This window comes from Ictidomys tridecemlineatus, chromosome 10 (genome assembly GCF_052094955.1).
Source record: "Ictidomys tridecemlineatus isolate mIctTri1 chromosome 10, mIctTri1.hap1, whole genome shotgun sequence".
NCBI lineage: Eukaryota > Metazoa > Chordata > Mammalia > Rodentia > Sciuridae > Ictidomys > Ictidomys tridecemlineatus.
In genome coordinates, this window is record NC_135486.1 from 94,222,203 (window position 1) to 94,237,463 (window position 15,261).

General features: G+C 32.8%; 1 protein-coding gene and 1 long non-coding RNA gene across 3 annotated transcripts in view; one reads left to right on the forward strand and one right to left on the reverse strand.

Annotated features, from left to right (window-relative positions):
• Mtpap (mitochondrial poly(A) polymerase) overlaps positions 1-14,494 on the reverse strand; it is a 28,392-nt gene extending 13,898 nt beyond the window's left edge. The window contains exons 1-5 of one of the 2 annotated variants that reach the window (XM_005334290.5): positions 14,338-14,494; positions 9,567-9,739; positions 8,819-9,052; positions 7,130-7,354; positions 2,295-2,506 (exon numbers count right to left, since the gene is read on the reverse strand). In XM_005334290.5, the coding sequence (XP_005334347.1) occupies positions 2,295-2,506; positions 7,130-7,354; positions 8,819-9,052; positions 9,567-9,739; positions 14,338-14,494 (1,001 nt within the window). Of the gene's footprint in view, positions 1-2,294; positions 2,507-7,129; positions 7,355-8,818; positions 9,053-9,566; positions 9,740-12,455; positions 12,573-14,337 lie in introns of those variants that run through there. The other variant, XM_040277413.2, reaches the window with a different exon arrangement.
• A 24-nt stretch (positions 14,495-14,518) lies between these two features.
• On the forward strand, positions 14,519-14,928 carry LOC144367387 (uncharacterized). The gene is made up of 2 exons (XR_013426713.1): positions 14,519-14,686; positions 14,772-14,928. It is a non-coding gene; the product is annotated as an uncharacterized LOC144367387 (long non-coding RNA).
• The last annotated feature ends 333 nt before the right edge of the window (positions 14,929-15,261 follow it).

The following is a 15,261-nucleotide window of genomic DNA, read 5'->3' on the forward strand; positions in this document are numbered from 1 at the left end:
ATGCTCTTGACTGTTTCCTTTGTCATGAAGAAGCTTTTTAGTTTAATACCATCCCATTTATTGACTCTTGATTTTAGTTCTTGCGCTTCAGGAGTCTTGTTGAAGAATTTGATTCCTAAGACAATATGATGGAAATTGGGCCTACTTTTTTCTAGTAGTCACAGGGTCTCTGTCTAATGCCTAGGTCCTTGATCCCCTTTGAGTTGAGTTTTGGGCAGGGTGAGAGATTGGGATTTAATTTCATTCTGCTACATATGGATTTCCAGTTTTCCCAGTATCATTTGTTGACAGGCTATCTTTTTTCCCAATGTATGTTTATGGTGCCTTTATGTTATGAAATAACTGTATTTATGTGAATTTGTCCATGTATCTTCTACTCAAAAACTCAGAATTTTAAAATCAAAGTTTCTAAACATTATTTAATTAACTTTATAACCATCAATAAAGACATAGACACATCACACCTAGTTTATTCAGTCCTTTGGCAGAAAAATTAGTCCATACACAGAGAAAAACATTCTGTAAGTATTTAATCTTAAAATTCTTATAATTTCTAAAACAGCCCAAATAAATTCCAATGTTTATAAAAATCAAACCTCTCTGAAGATAAAATGCCTGTTAAGAAACCAAACTCAAGCTGGGTGTGATGGAGCATGCCTGTAATGCCAGTGACTCTGGAGGCTGAGGAGGAAAGATTGCAAGTTCAAGGCCAGCCTCAGAAACTTAGCAAGGCCCTAAGCAACTCAGTGAGATCCTATCTCAAAAAATAAAAAGGGCTGGAGATGTGGCTTAGAGGTTAAGTGCTCTTGGGTTCAAATCCTTGTACCAAAAAAAAAAAAAAAAAAGAAAGAAAGAAAAAAGAAAAAGTAACCAAACTCAAACTCTATTTTCAGTAAGTTTCCTAGTCAAAATTTTAAAATACAAATCTGAAGAATTATTAATCAGAAATATTTTAAAATTAAGTTCTTACTGATCAAAATGTATCTTGTAATTTCTCAAAGAACATACAGAGGGCACAAAATCACTTAAGAGTATCATCTTAAACTGTCACTAAAGTACCATTACAGCATTTACATCTGAATTTAAAATAGAAGAAATAGCAAATTAGAAAAACATGGTGATTGTTTTCTATGTGTAAATACAGCTAAAGTAAGCTGAAAAACAAATATCAATAGTGTACAATATCTGGTATAAACAATGCAAGCATATTAAACCATGAAGAAAGTATAAGACTAGTTCTTAAAAACCTACATCAACAAACTTACAAAAAGACATGTCATTTTACATACTATAAAGAAAATATATAAGACAAAAAACAGACATTTAATTATTATATTAAAATTTGGCAATATAGAATGCCTATAACCCCCACCAACTCACAAAGCTGAAGTAGGAAGACGACAAGTTCAAGGTCAGCCTTAGCAATTTAGGAAGCCACTGTCTCAAAAACAAAACAGGACTGGGGATGTAGCTCAATGGTAAAGCAACCCTGGGTTCACTCTCCACTAGTGGGGGAAAAAGGAGGGGGGGGATAGTGGCAAGAAACCAAAAGACTTTGTTCTGTGGACTACTTGCAAGAAATTCAGAAATACTTATATTTCGCTTTAATTTGTTAGTGAACACTTGAGTTTAATCTAAACTGCTCTAGACTGAATTTTCTGCATCTACTTTCAGTTATGATTATTCATGTAATAAATATACAGTATATTCAAATCAAACTCATCCAATGAGACTACTAGAGTTAAGAAATAAACTCCTGAATTGAGAAGTTTTCCCTATTTCCAACTTAGGAAAAGTAATCATTATATAAAAAGAAATCGTCATTCCCATCTCACTTTTTTCTTTTTTTTAAGTAAACATCCTGCAGAAGTCTTAAGCTATATAGAACTCTTTTTGACCCAATAGCATAAACCATATTTGTTTAGTACACAAAACCAGAAGCAATTCAGAGGTCAAACTCAAGGTGATACTTTATTTCTAAGTATACTTATGAAGACTTATGCTATAAATAGGTACATTTTGCAGCATCAGGCTATACAGTTAGAACAAAGAAATATAGATCTTCTCCTATGATGTTAGGTAAGCTGACATTTTAATGCAATACTTTGTTCAGGAACGCCAAATAATCAATAGGTATAACACAAAAGATTTCCTACTTTTCAATCTCTGAATTTTTAAAAAATTAGTACTGAAGTATGTCCTAATGAATCCAAAGCCATTGTTCCTGTATATGAAAAAACTAAACTAATAACTTACAAAGTTCATATTTAAGATGATAACTTAAGAGATCATACCTATTGTTAGTAGTCAAATCACACTGAAATCCAGAGGCCTGGTGGGAGAATCTCACAAGCGGACACCGAGCATTTAATATTTTTTGTACACCCACACAACTGGGGCCAAAGTGGTCAAGGCATTCTCCTATCACAGAAAGGATCTTCTGAGTTGCAATTCTTTCTGAAGGAACATTTTTCACTTGAAATTCCACCAAAAAATTTCCTATGTTCTAAATAAGAAAAAAAAAAAAATCCGTAAATAAGGGGTTTTTGTAAGAAGGAATTTATTTGTAAACTTTTCTTGTAGAAGGTTGCCCTAAATTTTATCTGGCAAAAAGGAAACAAATCTATAAAATAAAAAGTCTTCATTCAATCACTGCCAAAAACTGGCTTAAAATATCCTTAATCGCCTTTTGTTTCTCCAGAATATAAAATACTAACTTGAAAAATCACAGGCTTTTTCTAATTAACTTCTAAAGCAATACTATACATACAACTACTTATTCTATAAATTCAGTGAACATATATTTGCTCTCTCCCAGTTAGCCATTACTTTTTAATAGCTAAAATTATAAGCCTACAAGAGTAAAAGAGTATAAAAGAAAATAATATACATAGACTCAATTATGTATAGGAATTTTTGATGTTGAATAAAATGAACTATAAAGTAGTAGAGAAAAATCCCTCTTCTACAAATGACTCCAGAAGACATTTTAAAAAATAGACTACATCCCTAGTATTAAAACCAAATTGAATTCAACATGGATCAAAAACTAAAATGTAAAGGTACATCAATAAAGTAGCAGAAGATATGAAATATTACAATAGCAAAGGATTCTCTAAGTATGACACTAAATTCCAAATTATACAAAAGAAGTAATATGATTACATAAAAAACTGATAACATATTAAGATAAAGCATACATTCAAAACTAGATAAAACACAAAACAAAGCAGTAATACACTTCATACAAAGGGCTAATTCATGAAGAGTTCATACAAATGAAGGAGGGGAAGATGCCATTGTTAATGGGCAAAAAAAGATAAGCAATGAAATTTTTCATTTAACAATCTGTCAAAAGCTGACTTCCAACACTGGTAGGTATAGGGAAATGAATATAATATTGGTGGCTGTGTAAACTCAGACATACTTTTTATTGAAATTGTCAGTATCTATTGAAATGCTGAATGTATATAGGAAATTATTTTAAATAAACAGTTTCATAAATGAGTCAATTCACAAAGATGTCCATTCTCTAAAGCATTGTTCATGTGGTAAATCCTTTTGGTAACTCTAACTATCTTAATAAGCTTCCCTTCTTCTAGAACATACTCCCCTAAAGGGATTAAGTCCGTGACAATGTTTATCACGGAAATCTACCCAATTCTTCTCAGCTGAGTAGACAAATCATAGAGAGCTAATCTAAGCATTGTAAGAGCATACCATGCATTCACCCAGAGATCTATACTAGAAATTAAAGCTAAGACTGAGAGGCAACCATGAAGTTGAAATATGTAACTCTGAAGCTTTGGGGCACATATTCTATACCACAAGCATGAAAAAGTAAAGAAAATAAACAGAAGTGAGAGGGTAGAGTGAAGGGGGTTAAAGAAAGAGATAAATGAAGCAAATATATGAAGAGAAACAGATACTTCATGAGTTCTTTTTAGTTTATATTTTATATTTATATTCCAGAACTTTCCTAAGACTCATCCACACTACTGACTCTGGGTTTTAGTTAAACTAGCTTGAGCTTCTTTTTGTGTGTACAACCAAGGAACATTAACAAATAACTGACAATAAAGGTTAGAAGAGAAGATAGCACCCTAATTGTCTAACAGAGGACTGGTTAAGTTAATTAAGATACAATCATTTAAAACAATGCTATGTAGTCACTGACATTGTTGCAGTAGTAGACTGGATTTCAAGACACTATTAACAGGAAAAAAAGTTACAATCTATAGATTATACTCTACAAATTATAAGAGTTAGTATTGTTTTTTAAAAAAGCACTTATATATACAAAAAAAATCCCATAATAAAACACATTGTACAATTCACAGTAGTTATTCCTGGAGATGACTAGATCAGCAGAGATAATCACAGTATATGTTTTTGTATTTACTACTCTATAATCAGAAAAAATAGATTAAATAAACATACAAATATTACATGTAGACAAACAACACCTATAAACGTGTTTCATTTTGGTTTAACATCTTTAATATTTTTTCCCTAATCCACTCTATTTTTAAAATTCAAAAACATACAAATTTAAATGGAAAGTAGGACAAACAAAAACAACCAGCAAATTAAGTATGGGGTGCCTTTACAGGAAAACAAAGAGAAACATTTTCCATGAATATTAAACAGGACCAGAAGAAAAAAAAACAATCTGGGTCAAATCATCTCAAGATGGTAAAAAAACATTAATTGGGAGTGGACTATCATACTTGATGATAGAGGAGTAATATAGGCCTCAAAAGCTCCGAAGCACAGGAAGGGTTAGATTTACTCCCAAGAAAAGTGATAATTAGACTTTTACAAAATTAAATACTATAAATGAAAGGATAAAATCTTTGAGGTAACAGAAGCGAAAATAATACTAGAAAAAAACAGATTTGAGTAACAGAAATACAAACAGAAAATTGGAGAATTATGAACTACAATAACAGTGCCTGACAGCTAATATGATGTTGTTCACCAAAGACTCTGTTATCACTTTTCTGGCATTTGGTAGGATATCAAATTCCTGTACCTCTAAGGTTAAGCACTGTCATGTGTTTTGCTTTGGCAAAAAAAAATGTTAGCAGAGGCTTCATTTGTCACTTCTAGGCAGAAGCTTAAAGAGCCAAGATGAAACAGGTCAGTCTGAGAGCTTGGGAGACTACAACATCTACAATGCCACTGTTAACCTGCTTTGTACATACAGTGACAGCAAGAGGTTAACGGTCAATGTGGTTAAGTCACTGAGATTTGGGGGTTATTTATTACTAAAGCATAAGTCAGCCTAATCTGATTGACAAAGAGCAAGAGAACAAGAACCACATGGGGTAACTAAATAAATTGACCGTGCACAGAAATAAAACAATGCAATTGTAAAGATGTAGATGATGAAAAAAAAAAAACTATAATGAGCAAAAGTAGAATACTCTCAAAAACTATTCTTCAATTAAGAAGTTTTTCAATTTTTTACTTATTTGAGAGAGAAAAATTCTTTAGAAACAGTTAACTCGCATGGATGGTGGAAGGAGACCCTCATTGTTATATGAAACACATGTATGAAGATGTGAGGAAAAAAAAAAAGAGAATAGCGTTACCTTAGATTAGGTATAGAGAAGTGATGGGATGGGAGGGGAGGGGAGGAGATGAGGGGACAGGAAGGATAGTATATATGTGACTACATGACCAATATGATTCTGCAACTTGTACACTCAGAAAAATGAGAAATTATATCCCATTTGATTCAAATGTATGATATGTCAAGGTAATTGTACTGTCATGTGTAACTAATTGAAACAAATTTAAAAAAAACAAAAAAAAGGAACAGTTAACTCAATAGATAATTCCTACTAATATTTGCTATTCCTCTAACGCTACCTAAATGCAGATAATCTAATAAAGAGGCACATTGCACATACCACTCATCTACACAACAGAAAATAGGACTCAGCCATTAATTTTTACTTCTATTACATAAGTCCTTTAGGAGCCAGAGCCCTACTAGAAAATGCAAGGCTGAAGGAAAAATAAAAGCCAGATTTTAGCTTAAGATTTTATGCTAAAATGATTGTTAAATGACATATTTCACATGTACTCATCTCTCATGCATTGAAAAAAATGGTTAAATCTAAAATCTGCTTAGTAAATAACCTTCATTTATTTATCAGCAAATAATCAGTTTGCTAACTGTTGCACATAGGGTAGCATACACAGTGCTGTAGACATACCAAAAAGTCTAACGCACTCTACCTGACTCCTCGCAATTTAGGCCAAAGAATAAAGAAGAAGTACACAAAGAGTTAAACAACAAAGTGGAGTGCCAAAAAAGATAAGCAACAAGAAGCAACAGAAGGGTTCACTAATATACAAAGAAAGATTTTAAGAACAGGATGAATTTAAGAGTCATTAATTTCTACACTGTATTTTATTGCTAATGTTCCCATTAGCAAAGCTATTATGATCTTTAATTAGCATATATCTCAAAAAACTCTTAAGCACATATTTTCAAAAAATCTTAAGTATCCTACTATTTATAAGAAGCACTCCAAAGTTGACAATAAAGGCTAAAACTAAAGAAAAAAAATACATGAGGCAAATAGCAAATGACCATCTTAATAACAAAACAATTTAAGAAAAAAGCATTTATAAAGTTGAAAAGACATAATTTAATGAAAATATGAAGAAACAATTCAATTGATATAATCACATATCTCTGCCTAAATGTAGCTAACAAAGCCTTTGAATAAAATAAAAATAAAAACAATCAAGAAAAAGTTAGGCAAAAATGAGATTTAAAAATATTTCAATAGGAAGATCAGATAAAAATATTAGTTAAGATGTAATGTAACATAAGCAACCTTACCTAAAGGAAAAACTTATGCACCATTGAAAAGAATGCTTTTTTTAAAAAAACAAATTATGCACAGAATAGTCACAATAAGTGATTCCCTATATAAAATGAATACAAAGACTTTACAATTCCTAAGAATCAATAGCAAATAAACCATATTCTTTAATCACAATGTTACTGTTTAAAAATAAAGTTAAAATTTTATTAGGTCCAAAGATTTCACTTTTCTAATTTCCTAACTTTAAATGATTATGGTAATGAAAAAAAAAATACAATTACCTTATGAGTGCTGAGTTTTCCAATTTCATCTAAATCCAAAAACATGTCCAAATCACATCCCAATTTCCCAAAAGTGTTCACTGAAGAGCCAAATGGTCTGACTGTACAGTCTGGAAAATATGCAGCCGCAATGTCCTCAATAAGAGAACAGGTGAGGTACCGGAGCCTGGTGTTTTCCTCTGTTAGCTGGAATTCCTTCAGGAGAGTGTTTAACTGATCATCTATCTAGCTGGCCAAAACAAAACGCACAAAATATAGAAAATGTACAGGTCATATAAATAATTGTCATTTTACTTCTAAAGACTTTAGAGACCTACCTTAAAAATACACTTTTTTTCTTTCAGTCTTAAAAGTAGATTTAAAAAAAAAAAACAAATTTTAAAAAAGCACTGAAAACACTAGCAAAATAAAAGCTGACTAAAATTAAAACTACTTTTTTGCAAGAAATGAGTAGAAAGCTGTTTTAGGAAAACAAAAAGTAAGCAAAGTGCTCCAGAAGAGGTCAAAACAATCACAAAACTAAGAAACCAATATTAAAGAGCAAGAAACATCAGAAGCAACCAACAACTCAAGTCATAAAAACTCAAGGCTTACATATCTATAAACAACCTGTACATTCACCAGAAGATTGGTGTTAAAATAAACAGACTTTGAAATTGTGTGCTACGTTTTAGTATTTAAAGTAAAAAAGAAAAAAAATCAAAACTTCAAATTCCCTTACTTAAAAACAATATTGAAAATAACTGAACTAAACATTCAACTCAAAAAAAAAAATGAAAGTAAATATATACAGAATTCAAAAGTTAGAAAATCAACCCCAAAAATGGCAGTACTTTGATAAATAAAACCATGAACTGATTCTTTCTAAGGGCTACAAAACTAGCTAAAAGTTCAAGAGTCTAAGAAAAATCAAGATAAAACAATATTAGGACAAAGAAAAGAGACAAAACTAGAAATAAGCACTTTAAAAATTTACATAATACCAAGTACAATTAATATTCATTATTAAAACTACTTGTTTGCAAGCCCCCCATTATGTTTAGTTTTACAAACACAGAGGATAAAGACAAAAACTACGATAGTCAAGAAATAAATATTAATCATCCACTGGCCACAACGTTCATTATGTTGAAAACAGAAAGAAAATTTGAATCATCCAAAAAGGCCCAAAATTTTGGAAGACTGATTACCTCTGAGGAGTACAAGAGGGCATGGGGTGTGGAATGGAGGATTACTTTCACTCTTCACTCAACATATTCTGTAGTTTTAATTTTTTATATAATCCAATTTATTAACAGTAAAGCTGTAAAAAATTGGCAAAAAAATAATACTAATGCATTTTTTTAAAAATATACTTTAAGTTTAGGTTTACTCTGTGAAAAGACCTAAGGAGAAAAACTGTATGATCTCAAGATCATATACCAATTATCAAGATAAATAATCTGAAGTGAAAAACCTGACATTTACTTGATGTGTTGAACCTTGATGAAATTCCTAGAAAGCTAGAAATGGAAGAAAACTCTTCTTCATGTTGTGCATATGAATCCATCCCACCATCCATCTCCACAACCCTTTCCATCTTGTAAAACTGAAGCTCTATATCCATTAAACGATACTACAGTGCGCATATTTTCTAAGAATTTCTATAATAATGTCATAAATATTTTTAAAGTATACCTATAAACTTACACTTTCTGCATTACAAAGTAATTCAAAAAGCTTCTTGCTCGAAGGAGGCAACTGATTACTTGACTGTATATATGGCCGTTCAGAAGTCTGGTTTGATGGATTCTTTAGCTTTAAATTGAAGAAACGTGACCTGAATGGAATTGCAGCCTCTGTGACCATGCTCGGAGTGTGAGTTCCATTCTTCAGTGAATGTATACTTTCTTTTTGGCAAAATTCTACAACAGCATAGAGGCCCTATACCAAAAATACAAAAAAAAAGAAAAACAAACAGAACACATTTCAGGATGATATGTTTAATATAGTATCTTTAAAATAATTATCATAATGCTATAAAAACTACATTTTAAAATCTATAAATGATATGATTCTAACATGAGCATTTGTTTTGCTCATTACAAATAGATTAAGAAAACAAAGATTATCAGTTAAGAGAAACTTTAAAGAATGCTGAAATTGAAAATTAAAAGGTAAAACAAAGATCCCCTCCCATTGCACTTTATGTAGCATATTAAATTATCAAAAGTATGCAAATAAGCAATTATTCAAATATTATTTATAATTCTAAAATGCTGCTGTTATGAATTTTTATTCTTATGTCAAAAGAAAAACCTAATTAAAAAACTTAAATGAGGAAAGATGTAGGACATAAAAAGAAAATCTAACTGTACCATATTACAAAGTCAACAAGAAAAAATATCCACCTTTCAAAAGCATGAACATTAAATTAGACTGTTTTTCAAATACGTACAAAGCTCTCATAGAAGAAGTGATTATTAATAGGTCCATGTTGGGATAAATACTTGAGAAACTTTTTTTCACTGATTTTATTTGGGCAATGAATTAAAACAGTTCGCTGTGCCTGTTCTCGTCTTTCTTTTTGCACCTCAGTGAATCTCTTTTTGGGACTCCTGTCTTCAGAGCCTATGAATGAAACAAAAACATTTCCATGACATACATATATACTCACATGTAAAATTTAAAACATACTTTGAAAGACTAGGCATAGAACCATGATATGACCCAGCTATACGACTCCTCAGTATTTATCCTAAAGAATTAAAGTCATCTTAATACAGTGATAGGTGCATTCCCACAAGAAATTATCATAAGCCTAATGTATTGAGGCAATGAGTTTATAAGTTCAATATAGTGAATTAAGTTTTTAAGGATTTTTTTCTTTGTCAAGGGTCTTGATCAGTCTCTAACAATTAAGTTATTATCTATCATATGACCTATATTACAGAGAAATTAAAGAATTTAAAACCTAGTTGCTGCCCAAGAAGAACTCATAATAATTTCACTAAGGATTTGGGGCATTTTCTCTCTCCACCACCCATTTATGTACCTTTCTACAGACAAGGAGTTTTACGAAGAGAGGATGAAGACAAGAACTGTGATAGTCAAGAAATAAATATTAATCATCCACTGGCCACAAAGGGAAGATCAACAAATGAACTATATATAAAGAAAAAAGAAATCACTAAATTCTAAGAAAACATTAAAGCCAAACACTAATTTTCTTGTTTAACAACTCATTTTGCCTCCAAAATATTTAACTTCCAGTTAAGTAGCTTAAAGTGCTTCTTTTAGCTATATGGAAATCAGAAGGAGTTTTTAGCCTCATTTCCTTTCAAACATCCACAAAACTGATGGATCAAGGAAATATTCCACCTACACTATCATTGAATTTCAGCAAACTCCAAGACATCTTCATGGACAAGACAGATAAATATGGGTTATCGACAGTAGAAGCTGGCTGAATCGTGAGTTATTAGCTAAAGGCAAATCTCTAATGGCAAATCAGAAAATTTTTGTCCCTGACCTGATCATTATTTTTAACATGCGATCAAACACAAAGTATTTGATATTCCTAGTGTACTAGATGCTGAAAATACATCCTTTGAATATAAGCCTTTCTCTCAATTCCCAATATCAATTCTTTAATGCTAAACTCTTATTTCAGTCCTGTATTGTCACAACAGCTTGACTCCGAATTTGTTCTCAGTCATTCTAGCTTTATCTTTCTCAAGTGATTCTTCATGCTGCTGCCAACATAATCTTTATAAAATTGTTTTTTAAAAAGCCTTAATTCTGGGTTGGAGTTGTGGCTCAGCGATAGAGCACTTGTCGAGCATGTATGAGGCACCGGTTTCGATACAAATAAATGAATAAAATAAAGGTCCATCAACCTCTGAAAATATATTTTTATAGAAGCCTTAATTCTTTAATTTGCCTGTTTAAAATCCTTTAAATGTTTCTTCATTACCTTTAAGATCAAGTCCAAATTCCACAGCACAGTTATAATGTTCCTCACACTTTGTCCCATCTTCCCTCTTCAATGTCAGTTTCTACTATTCTTCCCTTTGCACTTTTCACACACAGCAGTGTAAACACATGATACTGTCACATACTATGGACTCTCTTGTCTTCTCCCTCTGTTAAAATGCACATCTTCTCATTTTATATCTGGCAAATCCCATTCATCCTCCAAATTTTTCTCAGGTCTGTAAAGATTTCTGACTGTTACATCTCTGTATTACCTTACCTCAGCTTCTTTGAAGGAATGTAATTGTACAATTTAAATATATATTTAACACTAGAGGTCTCGCAGTTAAATAAATAAACATTTATTTAACAATATAGAAGAACATCTTTTTCCATGTTGAGGACACAGACATCTATATTCTTATTCAATCTGATTTCAGTCTACTGATTGTCCTCCTTCCTACCGGTCCCTATTTCCTTCTCTTCTTGTTACAGACTCTGCTTAGTCCATCTTGATACTTTTTCAGTTGTAATACATTCTTGTATACACTCTTGCCTCTGATTTCACTGAGTCTAGACAGATGCTCACCTGCTTACTATAAAAGTAAAGTCAAATAGTACAAAAGTTTATAATGTAAAAGTATAAATGTTCCTCAGAACCTCTTACCCTAATGATAACTAACCAGACATTTTCAAAGCATATTAAAACAAAGACACTATATAAATTAACTAGCAGTAGTTTTTTAAGACATTTAATCCAAGAGATAATAGCATTCCTTTGCTATTTACTGGTCAGGACACAAATAGAAAATATATTCCATTCTAGATATAATGGATATGAATATTAATAAGCCAGGGAGTACTCAGAAGTAGCAGAAAGACTAGAAACTAATAGAGAATTACTATACATAAAGTGAGGATTTATAGCCTGGGGAAAGAAGAAAAAAACAAAAAAACAAAAAAAAAACAAAACTAATGAGAACCTAAAAGCTAAACAATGCCTTCAAATACACTACGACATCTTCTCATTGAGCAGCACTTGATAGTTTCCCAGTCAATCACATATATGTTCTCTTCTGAAACTCCTAAGAACTTTCAGATAGTCACAGCAGGTATCATTACAGATTTAACAACAACAAAAAAGTTTCATAAAAACAAACATCTAATAAACTGCACAGGCTTCTATAGAATTTAGCTGTTGTTTGGCTGCCTGGTGTGCATCCCTACCTGTTCTGATAACAGCACACCCTTGTTTAAAACAAAAACAAAACCAAAAACACACACACATTCCCACTGTGTAGTTGTAGAAGTGTCAATACAATTATCCTACCTATCAAACTTACTCCCACCCCATGAGCCAGGCCAAGATTACCAGGCAATTTCTGGAAACTTCCTTTTGGTCCAAAGGGTGGGCATATCATCAATGGAAAGCTCTTTCATGGAATTTGTCAAATTCAGGTAAAAGGTTACTTTTTCTTTTGGAGAAAGCTGCAAGCATGTGAACAGAGTTGCCGATTATCATCCCCACCATAAAAACCCCATGCAGAAGAATCTGAAATTACAAGGCCACCAAATAATACCTGATGAGGCTCACACTGACTACATTAATCAAACAGACCTTAAAGCAATAAAAACGTGTTTCTGGAGCTGGATTACCTGGGTTGGTATATCTTCTCTATTCTACTTAACCCATTAACCCATTAAGTCCCAAGCTTTCAATTCTGTGAATGTCAATGAAGTTGACACAGGTGCATTAAAATAGGCTGGAAATCATAATCTCCAGCTTAGGCATCCCTTACATATAAACATATATACATGTATACATATATGCATTTCAAACACCTATTTTTCAAAATAACAGAACTCTAAAAGTACAGCCTTTATTTCAAAAGTTACCATGATGGTATATTTGCTCTCAATTTAAAGTTTTACAGGTATCCCACATCTAGGACCATGGGAATTAATGAGTTAACTTGAGTTAAGTTTTGCCACCTGCATTCAAAAGAATTCTGAATAACACTCTTATTCTCTAGCCACTAAGTGAAGAGGAAAGCTCTGAAATCAAAAGTGGGTTTTACTTTAATCTGTGCCATATGTAAATGGAGAAGGACTGAACAAGCCAGCTGAACTAGTCTGTCTTTTCAATTATAAAATGTAGTAAATAATTTCTTCCATAGCTAGTCCACAGGTATGGAAGATCTCAAAGAGCACATAAAAATACTTTCAAACTTAAAGCACTATACAAATATTAAATTACAGTAGCATTTTTGGCAAAATCCTTACTCAAATTTGCAGGTCTAATGAAAAATTTTCTATGGAAACAGCTTCTATTAAATAGAATCCAATCAATATTTCAATGAGTATTTGCACCCTGTCCATGAGTCTTTCACAGTCTTATGAAGACAATAACTTATAAAGAACAATATTCTACTTGTTTAGTATGCTTTTGAACTGCCGTTACAAATAACTTCATCTCTTAAAACGTTAGTTCCAAGAAATGGTAAAAATAAATACTTCTTTGGCAACTTGACTCAAGATCTAAATTGTATAACCATGCAAAAGCTATTTAGTTCTTTAAGCCTCTTCCTGTATCTGTAAAATGAAGACAAGCATATATTTGTAGCAACATTGTTTTAAGAATTATAAATAGCATACACCAGCTCTTGGGCCACAAGAGCTGGTGAATAAGAATGGACTTCTCAATACACAAAGAAGCATATACAAATTTAGAACACTCGCCCCACCCACAACAGCGAATGAAAGTGTGTTACAAAACAGAGTTTGCTCAAAACAGCCCAAAACTAAACAGCCAAAATTTTTATCAATAGAGCCCTATTTCAGGGATCCGGAAATCCTGGTAATTCACTAGACTTCACTACATTCGGTCTTCAGCAACATCTTATGGAAATCAAAATCAGATGCTTCCGTGAATAATGAAGCAAATAATTGATAGGAAGCATATTATTATTGGCTAACAAACTGTACTCCTGCCTGAACTTCACTGAGGCTTAAGCAATTTCATTACTGTACACAGGAGCAGCCCCCTCAAAACGTCACACAAGCAATTTCAGCAAAGGCGGCAGCCTTAGGTCTCCCTCGTGAAATGAAAGGAGGGCGGGACACAGCCTTAACGGTGCCAAAGGATCCACGGCCATTTCCACACGCCAAGGGGTTCTCCGTGATCCCCGGTCTCTTCCCTTTCTTCGCTCGCTGTGGGACAGAGGTATGGCAAACCGACGACACAGAACCATTACCTGTCTCCGCGCTCCCAGATGGCAGCTCTTCTCTCCTGAAGGCTGCGGCTACAGTTCCTGGAGAACTGAGAGGCCTAAAAGCAGGGCGCTGGAATCGAGCGTTTCTTTGGGCACACAGAGACAGGCAGGTCAAGCGCCCCACGCCGCAAGCCGCCATGGTTAAAGGAGCCGAAGGGCCCAGCTCAAAGGTCAACTTTTTTTTTTTCTGCGCATGCGTTCTAAGACAAAACCAACGGGAAGCCTCAAGGGCCAAACTGGATGGAAGACGTTGGTTTATAAAACAAGAAACTAAAGCCGGAAAATCACCTGAAGTTTCGAGCAGGTTTATATGGTCCAAATTTAAGCGTTTGTATGTCTCACTGTGTTCTTGTGAAGTAATATTATTTCCACTTTAAGGAGTGTAACTTAATTCTTACAGCTCATTCTCATTTTAGGAGAAAAGGAAAATTAATGAGATTCAGAAGTCAGACCAAGGTCCTATTCCCAATGTTATTGTTTTGTCCCCTACAAAAGATGAGTTTTGTTTATTTTCAAAAGCGTTACAATTCTTATCGGTTTGTATATGACTATAAAGTGACTTATATGACTGGCTCCGTTTTGAATTCATTCTTTGTTCCCCTTCCCCTGAACAATTTCTCCTTTTGTTTCTAAGTGCAAATTACTAATTGGACTATATTTATTAAGAGGAAAATTTTTAAAAAACTAATTCCTATACACGCCACGAGTGGGGAGAAAAACAGACAAGACTGAAAAATTAAAAATAAACACGGCACCTAATTTCTAAAATGTCTTGAGCGCAGTGTAGTTGAAACTCCTCCTAGGAAAGAACTTCAGAGACTTCGATCCCTGTCATTTATAATGATGGAGTAATGGGAGGTAAGGTATTTGTGCAATGATTTCAAGAATAACTTAGGGTATAGTAAA